Source organism: Fukomys damarensis, unplaced genomic scaffold (genome assembly GCF_012274545.1).
Source record: "Fukomys damarensis isolate Sample0158 unplaced genomic scaffold, DMR_v1.0_HiC HiC_scaffold_19, whole genome shotgun sequence".
Lineage (NCBI taxonomy): Eukaryota > Metazoa > Chordata > Mammalia > Rodentia > Bathyergidae > Fukomys > Fukomys damarensis.
The window spans coordinates 62,553,004-62,563,365 of NW_022900931.1; the positions used below are offsets into that span (position 1 = coordinate 62,553,004).

General features: G+C 55.8%; 1 protein-coding gene across 1 annotated transcript in view; it reads left to right on the plus strand.

Annotated features, from left to right (window-relative positions):
• Window positions 1-5,719: 5,719 nt before the first annotated feature.
• Gipr (gastric inhibitory polypeptide receptor) overlaps window positions 5,720-10,362 on the plus strand; it is a 9,430-nt gene continuing 4,787 nt past the window's right edge. The window contains exons 1-8 of the mRNA XM_010614602.3: window positions 5,720-5,783; window positions 6,807-6,879; window positions 7,240-7,339; window positions 8,002-8,109; window positions 8,528-8,631; window positions 9,128-9,231; window positions 9,436-9,580; window positions 10,122-10,281. Of these exons, the coding sequence (XP_010612904.1) occupies window positions 6,808-6,879; window positions 7,240-7,339; window positions 8,002-8,109; window positions 8,528-8,631; window positions 9,128-9,231; window positions 9,436-9,580; window positions 10,122-10,281 (793 nt within the window). The 5' untranslated portion in view covers window positions 5,720-5,783; window position 6,807. The remainder of the gene's footprint in view (window positions 5,784-6,806; window positions 6,880-7,239; window positions 7,340-8,001; window positions 8,110-8,527; window positions 8,632-9,127; window positions 9,232-9,435; window positions 9,581-10,121; window positions 10,282-10,362) is intronic.

The window sequence follows — 10,362 nt, forward strand, 5'->3', positions numbered from 1 at the left end:
GGAGGAGGAGGAGAAGAAATTATATGCCACAGAATGAGCCAATGTGAGGTCAAATATCAGATATAAAAGATAGGATTTTGCAATTAATGATCATGAAAAGAAAGATCTCATTTATTTATTTATTTTTGATACCAGGGATCAAACTCAGGACACTGCACTCACAAGGCAGTCGCTATGCCACTGAGCTAAATCCCTGGCCCTTTTTTTTTTTCTTTTTTCTTTTCTTTGCTTTTTTTTTTTTTTTTTTTGAGACAAAGTCTCACTATGTAGCCCAGGCTGGCCTCAAACTCACAGAGATCCTCCTGCCTCAGCCTCCTGAGTGCTGGGATTACAGGTGTGTGCCACCACATCTAGCAAAAGATCTCTTTAAAACAGCAAGGAACAGTAAACTGGATGTGGTGGTGTACACCTGTAATCCCAACACTCAGGAGGTTGAGGCAGGAGGATCTCTGCGAGTTCAAGGCCAGCCTGGGTGACATAGCGAGTTTAGGGCCAGCCTGAAATGTGAAGGGAGACCTTGCCTCAAAAAAACAAATAAAACAAACAAACAAACAAACAAAAAATAGCAAGGAATGGGCCGGGAATTTGGCTCAGTGGTTCCACCGCCTGCCTCACAACCATAAGGTCCTGAGTTCAATTCCTGGTACTAAAAAGAAAAGAAACACATTTGATTAAAAAAGAAATTCATAGGGGCCAGGGATTTAGCTCAGTGGTTCCACTGCCTTGCAAGCAGAGGGACCAGAGTTTGATTCCCGGTACAAAAAGAAAAGAAATTCGTAGTCTGAAAGACAAATGCTGGTGGAATTGTGAGGAAAAGGGAACCCTTCTCCATTGTTGGTGGCAGTATAGAATGGTGTAACCACTGTGGAAATCAGCATGGCAATTCCTCAAAATATTAAAACTAGAGGTTCCACTTCACCTAGCTATTCCTCTTCTTGGCATCTTCCTGAAAGAATTAAAAGCATCCTACCACAGCGATATATGTGCATCCATGTTTATAGTGGCACGATGTATAATAGCTAAATCTTGGAAACAGCCCAAATTCACATCAAAAGAGAGTGGATAAAGAAGATACAGTTTTTTGGGGGGTACAACAGAGTACTACTGCACCATAGAGAAGAATATGCTTGAGACTTTTTTTTTTTTTTTGGTTTTTGAGACAGGGTCTCACTAGGTAGTTGAGAATGCCCTGGAACTCACTATGTAGCCCAGGCTGGGCTCGAACTCACAGAGATCCTCCTGCCTCAGCCTCCCGAGTGCTGGGATTACAGGTGTGCGCCACCACACCCGGCTCCTGCTTGAGACATTTCTAGCTAAATGGATGGACCTTGAGACCATATTCTTTTTTTGGTACTGGGGATCAAACTCGGGTCCTTGCGCTTGCAAGGCAGGCCACCGAACCACTGAGCTAAATCCCCGACCTTTGAGACCATATTCTTAAGTGAGATAAATCAGATGGACGTGTGTAAATACAACATTATTTCTCTGGTGTGAGACACTGAAGGTGTGAATGAGAACCAAAATATGTAGTAGATATTGAGAAATGGGAAGAAAATGTTCAAATGAGAAGAGGAACAACAGGAGAGGGGGAAGGAAGGAAGGAAGGGGAAAAAGAGAATAGAAGGAAAAATGAAAACAAAGCTTTTGTAAATAAAGGGGGAAGAGGGATTGACGGAAGGGGAGAATGGGAAAAAAAGAAGTAAGATACGTAATCTACAGGTACAAATTCCCTGTGATAAGTATTATCATCTATTATCTATACCAGTAAAGGTTTTCAAAAAATTCCCATATATGGCAGCTATTATTATTATTATTATTATTATTATTATTATTATTATTATTAGCTCTATTGACCTATGGCTTTTTTTTTAGTCTATTTTTTCCTCTCTTTCTGACTTTTAAAAAATATGTTTGTCTTTCCCTCTCTTTTTTTCTGTCTGTTGGTCTCCATATTTAGGACTTCACTCGGGCTAAGAGCTCCGTGAAGCCAGGGTAATGGTTGCCCCAGTCACCAGAGCCCCCAGTGCCTGGTACCTAACAAATGGGGAGACAGTGGTGACAGGGACAGCCCCAGCACAGCTCCCCAGGGCTCACAGTCCAAGAGAGGGAAGAACTATTTGCTGAGAGGCTGGATAAACTGACTTGGAGATGGGCTTGGAAGATCACCATGGCACCACACACAGGTAATCCCAGCACTCTGAGAGGCTGAGGCAGGAGGATCTCTGTGAGCTCGACACCAGCCTGAACTTCATCTCAGAACCCTGTCTTTAAAAATCCAAACCAAACCAAAACAAAATTGACGGAAGCAATTTAGGTAAAGTGAGAAGAGAAAGATTGGGAGTGCTGAGACAAGTCTGAGGAGTCAGAAAGAGACAAGGCTGGAAAGCTCAGCAAAGGCCTGGAAGGTAGTGAGGAGAAACCTGTGCTTCCCCTGAAGGCACTGGGGAGCCATGGCGGGTTTGGAGCACGGGAGGGACAGGATGAGGTTTGGGCTTTAGCAGGGCCCTTGGCCTCCGGGCTGCCTTGGCGGATGGGAGTAAGGGTAGAAGAGGGAGCTAGCCCCCAGGAGAGTGTAGGAAATTCAAGGTCCACCTGCTGTTTTGGAGGCTTGGAAAGGGGTTGTCTCAGCTTGTCCACCGCCACAAGGGGGCAGCAGAGAGAGCCCAGCGCGGCCCTTGCTGAGTTGTGTGATCAAGATTGGAGATGCAGGAGGTGGAGATGCCTGGAGGGCCCCCGATGGGAGTCCCTCTGCTTCGCCTCTGGGCCCCTGGACCCCCCACTTCACCCGGCTCCAGATTATGTCAACATCGCCCTGCCGCTGGCTTGTGGCCGGGACAATATTTGTCCTCAGGATCTGGGGAGGTCGCTATGGAGACGACCGCAGTTCTCTTCCCAAGTCCCAGAAGAGCCTGAGAGGAGCTAAGGCTTTCCCATTGAGCTACACCCCCAACCCATTTTTATTTTTTATTTTGAGACAGAGTCTTGTTAAATCGCTAAGTTGCCCAGGCTGGGTTCAAACTTGAAATCCTCCTGCCTCAGCCTCCCTTAGTGCTGGAATCCTGGGTGTGTGTGTGCCTCCACACCCACCCTGCCTGTTAGATCTTCTTTCCTTGGGTCTCATTCTCTGTGCTTCATCCTCTCTCTGGGTCTCCATGTCTGTGTCTCTGTCTCTCCAGCCTCTGTATCTCTTTGTATTCCTGTTTTCGGGGTTTGTCTCTCTAGGTTTCTGTCTCTAGGTATCTGTCTCTTCCTGTCTGTCTGGATCCTGCGTCGCTGTGTGTCATGGTCCCTTTGGTTTGTCTCCTGGGTCTCTGTCTCCATCATCCCGCGATGGTAGCCCTGTCTCCCTTGAGCCATCTCTGCCCCGCCGCCGTCTCTCCATCTTTGTGCACGCATCTCTCTCTGGGTCCCCGGCTTCTCTCTGCAGTCCCGAATCTCAGGGGCTGGCGTATCCTCCTAGTTCTGGCCTCAGTCCCCATGGGGTGCCCCTTTCCCCATATCTCTCTGCCTCATTTCTCCTGCACCATCTGCCCACACCCCAGGCCCCTGCTGCTCCCCGCAGGCGGGCGTTGCTTGGCCTGGCAGCCCCATGGGGACACCAGCTCTCATCCTCCATTGTGGCCAGGGCCAATGCCTGGTCAGCACTGGGGGCGGAGGCTGAGGGAGCAGAACCAGGAGCTCCTGTCCTGGGGACGGTGGAGAAAGTGAATCAGACAGACGGACAGACACCCTAAAGATAGGAGAAGAGAGAGAGAAAGGAGAAAGTTTCTAAAGGCTGGCAAAGAGGAGACCAACCCTGAGGAAGGACAGGGCCCCAGAAAGCAGCAGAGCGACAGAACGAGACAGGCTCGAGGGGCTGGCAGAAGGTTGAGAAGACGAAATGAGAGACCGTACAGAGGGGTGGGAGACAAGGAGGACGTGGGATTCGGGCCCCGGAAGGAAGGGGTGGGAGAGGACAGGGAGAAGGGGGCAGCGAGGAGGAGCAGAAGAGGGGAGGGGCTGGGCCAGGGGACAGGAACCGAGGCAGGAGCAGCAGTGCAGGGACCCAGGCTCCCCGGGCCGCATGGCTGCCTGGAGAAAGGCACCCCGCCGCTTTTCCCCGGGTTCCTGGAAGCCCTGAGCACGGGACCTGCTGTCCCCGCCCCAGAGGGCTGGGATGGGGCCAGTCATGCACCTGGACATCGACCTGTCCCCTTCCCACCCCGTGTTCTGAGGGGGCGAGAGGGCACGGGAGGGTCTCTCCTCACCGCCCAGGACAGGCTCCGGCCCAGCTGTCCCAGGGCCACTTCCCAGCTCTTGTTTTTTCTGTTCTCTCTCTCTCTCTCTCTCTCTCTCTCTCTGTCTCTGTCTCTCCTCAGCTCCTCTCCCCTGCTTCCTCCCCCCATTCAGCAGAGTGACCCTCCCCTCCCTCTTGGGACCGGGCCACTCCTCCCTAGTCCCAGCCTCTCCTAGAGAAGCTCTCCATCTGAGACCCTCTTCTCTATCCACTTCAGGATGGAGCTTTCCCAGGACCCGGAGGGCGCCAGGAATATGGGCCAGAGGGCAGGGAGGCCCCAGAGGCCGTCGGCAAGGACCCTGCCCCGCACGGAGACCTGTCTCCTTCCAGCCTGCGGTGCAGCCCTCACAACACCCCTTGCTACCCACCCCTCAGAGGCCTCTGTGCCTCGGTTTCTCCTCTGCCAAATGGGCAGTGTCTCCTCTGTCCCACGCGTCTTCTAGTCCCGGGGGAGAGTGTGGTCATGCTCGTTAGTGTGATTAATGAAAGGGAGGTGGTGGAGGCTCGGAGGGTGGGAACTGGGTTCTGAGCCGTCCCCACCATCGACCGATGTCCCCCATTTAGGGCAAAGGAAGAGCCTGGAAGTTGAGATTGGAGACCTGTGTGACTCAGGGGTTCCTGTGACCACGGGGCTCTGCGGCTGTGGGATCACATGTGTGACACATGTTGGGGCGTGTGTGACCTGTGAGTGTGGGCAGGTCTGTCACGGAGACCTGTGTGTCTGTGTGAGAGCTTCTGGCAGCATGTGGAGGATGTGTTTTGGGGTGTGACTGCGGACCCCGGAGGTCAGGGGAGTGTGGGCTGTGTGGGCTCTAGGGGCCGTGGTCCCCTAGCCCCCTTGTGTGAGAACCACAGCCCTGTGAGCAGCCACACACACAACGAGTGTGTTGTCATCACCCCTAGAACCTCTGCTCTGGGCAAACCTGGGACCCATGGTGTCCTGGAACTCTCCCGGGGCCCCGCAGAGGGGGGGACAGAGGGTTCTGTGACCTGTCCTAGTGAGTGTAGGAATGTGGCACTGACAGTGTCCCTGGGCTGTGGGGCACTGGCTGTACCCCGCGATTGTGAAGACTCCCACGGGTGGCTGTGTTACCCTGTGGAATGTGCTCCTGAGTGTGACTCCGAGGATCAGCACTGGAGCTTCCGCGCCTGTGCGCCTCTCTGGCCTCAGCTACGGGGCTGTGCGTGGCACTTGTGTGTGACCGTGGCTGCGTGTGCGCGTGCAGTGACCTGAGGGCCGAGTGGAGGTGGGAGAACTCGTGCACACCAGGTGGGGGTCCTCAGAACTGACTCCTCTCCCCTAAGACAGCGACCGGGCTACCCAGGATCGGGCGAGGGCCCTCTGCTTCCTGTCCCCAGCTCCCCGCCCAGCCTCCGCTCCGCCCCGGCCCCGCCCCCTCCCAGGCTGTGGCTGCGCTGTCACCTCTTCCAGAGCACGGGCGAGGCGCCAGAGGAATCGGTAGCAGGAGCAGCGGGAGCAAGTGACTGGGGACAGGTCTGGGAACAGGTGAGGGCAACCGGGTCCCCACCTCACCTCCTGCACCCCCAACCCTCCCATCTCTGCTCTGGGCCTCGGGGTCCCTCTCAGCCCTGGCTGCTCCTCACCTCACGCCTTTGTCTCCTGCCTGTGCCCATCCCCGTCCCGGTGTCTGAGTGTCCTGTCTCTGCTGAGCCCCCAGACGGCCTTCGGTCTCTTCTAGGCCTCTTCCCCACTCTCCGTCTCCCTGCATGTCTCTGCCTCCTTTTTGTCTCTGTCCTTTGATTTCTGGTCTCTTGCTGTGTGTCTCATTGTCACACGTCTAGGAGCCTCTCTATTCCTGATTCCTGTGGCTCTGTCTTTCTGGGGCTCTGTCTCAGGTCCCCCTGGCTTCCCCCTTTCCTTACCCAGTACCCCCGGGGAGGAGACTGGGAGTATAGGGGGGTTAGAACAAAGGATTTTGAGGCACCTGGACCCCTGCAGATCTAAGCCCAAGGTCTGAGACCTCTCTGGTCCCTAAGTATTTGGATGCTGGGAGGGCTTGTCCGGCTGACTGTGGTCTTTATCTAACCAAATTGGGAAAGTTTTGTAAGATCGGGCTCCTTCCTATCTGCAACTGGAAAGCCTTTTTGGGCTGGAAGAGTGGAGCTCAGATAGGCATTTCAAGCTCCCCTCTAGCCTTGGCTGACAGTTTCTACTCGCTCTTCTCCTTGGTGATCCGCAGGTCCCCCGGGGTCTGTAGGTCTAGACTCTGGGTGACATTGACGCGTCTGCCCAGGGCAGCTCTAGGGCAACAGCCCTTTCTGCAAACACCCTCCCTTCCACCACCGCTGCCCCAGCAACAGTTGGGGGCGGCCGGGCCTCGCGCCTAGGATCTTGGTGTGGAGGCCACGCCCGTCCCTCAGGCCCCGCCCCGCCCCAAATCCGGAGGCAGCCGGCCTCTGGTGCACCTGTAAGAATCCCTAAGGGTGTGGGCGCTAGGGTTGGAGTCCCGGGGCTAAGGGCGGAGGGGGCTGACTCTGCCCCATCCTCCAGACCCTTCTCCACCCTCAGGATGCTGAACTCTTGCTCCCTTCGGGTGCTGCTGCTGCTGTCGCTGTGGGGACTGCCGCTGCGGAGGGCGGAGGTGAGGACCCTGAGACTGACTCAGAAGCTCACATCTAGGGGGAGGGCTGGGTTCAAGGCCTCTCCTTCAGAGTTTTGCCTCGCCTGCTCAGATTCAAGTTTTGATGATAGTTTGCACTCCTCGCTGACTCCCACAAATCCTCCTGATGAGGTCCAGTCACCGTGACCTCTTCAACCTTACTAAAGGGTTGCAATCTCCAGTAGCAAATCCCTTGGCGGTTTCCAGGCACCCCTCACAGGTTTCTAGGCTACCCAGGACTGCCCTGCAAAAGGAGACTGTCCCTCCACGTCTCTGTCTAGGGTGTTTGCGGCTCTAGAGAGCTGAGCTGTCGGGGGGGTCCTCCCTCCTCTCTTCTCCTAGACAGACTTTGGGGGACAAACAGCGGGGGAGTTGTACCAGCGCTGGGAGCGGTACCGCTGGGAGTGCCAGAAGACCCTGGATGACGCGAAGCCGCCCTCAGGTGGACGCCAGGGGCTGGGGGAGGAGCTGGGGCTAATGGGTGGGCTTGGAGTTGGCCTAAGGCTGAGGGCGGGGTCTGAAAGAGGAGAAATCTGAGACTTTTGTGTGCTGGGTCCTCCTGTATAAATGGAGCTGGCCTGAGAGCAGTGAGGACGGGGTGGGACCCTGATTCGTAGGTGACTCTGAGAACCCTGTGTGGCTGCGCACGCCTGTAATCTCAGCACTCAGGAATCTGAGGCTGGAGGGCCGCCGGGAGTTCGAGGCCAGTTGGAACTACATAGAGACCCTGTCTCAAAAAAGAAAAAAACAAGGGCCGGGGATTTAGCTCAGCGGTTCGGTGGCCTGCCTTGCAAGCGCAAGGACCCGAGTTCAATCCCCGGTACCCCCCCCAAAAAAAACCAAAAAAAAGTAGGAGAGTTCAGGGAAGAAGCTGGACAGGGAAGGGATCTTGGGGTCCTGCTAGCACCGAAGGGGTGGAATTCGGGAAGGTCCTCCTTAGGGGGAAGAGGTCCTCCTTAGGGGGAAGAATAGGGCTGAGACTTCCTGGGTGGGAGTGGCCAGGGGTAGGGCTTGGGTGGTGGGCGGGGCATTGAGGGCTGGTGGGAGGAGCCTGTGGTCGAGAGGACTTACGGGCTCCGGGTGGGTGGGGCACCCCACCCCCAGGCCTCGCCTGCAACGGGTCCTTCGATATGTACGTCTGCTGGGACTACGCTGCCCCCAACGCCACTGCCCGTGCGTCGTGCCCCTGGTACCTGCCCTGGCACTGGCAAGGTGAGGCGCTCCCTGGACTCCCTACCCCCAGGCACCGGCGCCCTGCAGCTCACACACACCCTCCTGCTTCTGTCCCTGGCCCTTCTCTGTCCTCTACCCTCCTCTCAGGTTCCGTGTCCCCTTCTGTCCCTCAGGACGTGGGGTTCTTATTTTCTCTCCATCTTTTGAGGCTTTTTGTTTTGTTGTTTTCTTCCGCTGGTCTTCCTGGCCTCGCTAGCTATATAGCCTCGGGCAGTTATTTTTGACTTCTTTGTGGGGTCAAGGATAGTACCCCTTTCACGAACTTGCACAAACATTAAATTAACACATTTAAGATGTACACGGGCTTGTGATCATATGGTCACTTTACAATCCCTTCACACCGTCTGTCTATCCCTCCTCCTCTGTGCCTCTGACCCCCTCCCCTGACCTCCCACAGTGGCTGCAGGCTTCGTCCTCCGGTGGTGTGGCAGTGATGGACAGTGGGGACCGTGGAGAGACCACACTCAGTGTGAGAATCCAGAAAAGCATGGGGTGTTTCAGGTAATAAGCGGGCAGGGATTCGAGTTAGGATGTCTAGGGAGAGGTGAAAGAACTGGTACTGCTCAGGGAACAGAAACCCAACTTGGAGTCACAGGAGGAAACGACGACCATACTGGCTTCTAACTGAAAAGTCCAGTGTAAGGCAACAGTTTAAGGAACAGGGAGGCGTAGATACTCAAAAAACACGATCTCACTGCTGGCCTCAGACTGAGCTTCCTTCTCCCAGCACTGCATTGTCTAGGCCGGGTGCTGTGGTCTTGGGGTGAATCCGTGTGTGGGTGGGGTGTGTGTTGGACAGAATGCGCCCATTTGCTGGAAACTTCCCAGGCCTGGAGCTGAAGGGAGGAGCAGCCCCTCTCAAACAAGGTAGGTGGTGGCTCAAGAGAATACTGGGCTGTTGGGCAGGAGCAAAGAGGAAAGCATCACTTTCCCAGTGTGAAGCCCCTCCCGGCCTGCAGGCGGAGCCTCATTCCTCTGCTCTCCTCGCCCCCACCAGGACCAGAGACTGATTTTGGAGCGGCTACGGGTCGTGTACACCATCGGCTACTCCCTGTCCTTTGCCACTCTGCTAATAGCCCTGCTCATCTTGAGTTTCTTCAGGTGGGAACCCAGCCCTGAGCGGCCGAGGTAGAGACGTGAGCCTCAGGCTTCCCAGCAAGATGTGGTGATGGGTGTCACCAGCTCCAAAAGCACCCCGGAGGGCTCTGTGAGAAGGGTTGGAAGGTGGTTAAAGAAACCGCGTGTGTGGCCAGGACGGCTCTGCGGGGGGGGGGGTGTCCCCAGATCACCTCTTAAACTCCACAGGCGGCTCCGCTGCACTCGGAATTACATTCACATCAACCTGTTCACGTCCTTCATGATGCGCGCGGCCGCCATCCTCACCCGCGACCGCCTCCTGCCGCCTCCTCGGCCCTACCCGGGGGATCAGACCCAAACCCGGTGGAACAAGGTGCTCCTCCTCCTTCCTGTCCCCAGAACGGGAATCTGCCGCCCGCTCCGGCGGACCTCCTTCACTTACTACCTTTGGACAGGGACCCTCCCAACTCAGCCTCCTCCCCGGTTGAATCCCCCCCACCCCAGTTCCCTTATTGGATTTTCCATTCAAGCTCTCGATCTCGAGCGTGATGAGGCTTTTCCACCAATGAGCGGTGGTGAGGGGGTCGGGATGGACGAAATTAACGGGAGGGAAGTACCAATTTGTTACTGGAAGAGGGGGACGGCCAGAGGTTGGCAGCAAATTGGGCCACACCCCCTGTTAATGGGGAAAGTTCTGAAAGTTCAGTTGTTAGAAGGCCGTGTGGCAGAGGAAATATTTTGGGGTTCTGGAGGAGGGACTCTGGTAACTAAAAGGAAGATGACAGCTGTTAAGGTGGTCAGAATGGGACAGTCCATATAGGGCAAGAACAGGGTAAGAGAAACCAGCCACAAGTACCACCCACTGGCGACGTTGGGTGGGGGAATATCTGAAGCCACCGTCCGACCCTCCCCAGGCCCTGGCCGCCTGCCGCACGGCCCAGATCCTGACCCAGTACTGCGTGGGTGCCAACTACACGTGGCTGCTGGTGGAGGGCGTGTACCTGCACCGGCTCCTGGTGCTCGTGGGCGGCTGGGAGGAGGGCCATTTCCGCGGCTACCTGCTCCTCGGCTGGGGTGAGCCCCGACCCCGACCCTGCCCAGCCCAGCCAGCCTGAGCTCCCCACAGCCCAGCAGGTCTGCCTCAGGGGGTCGCCT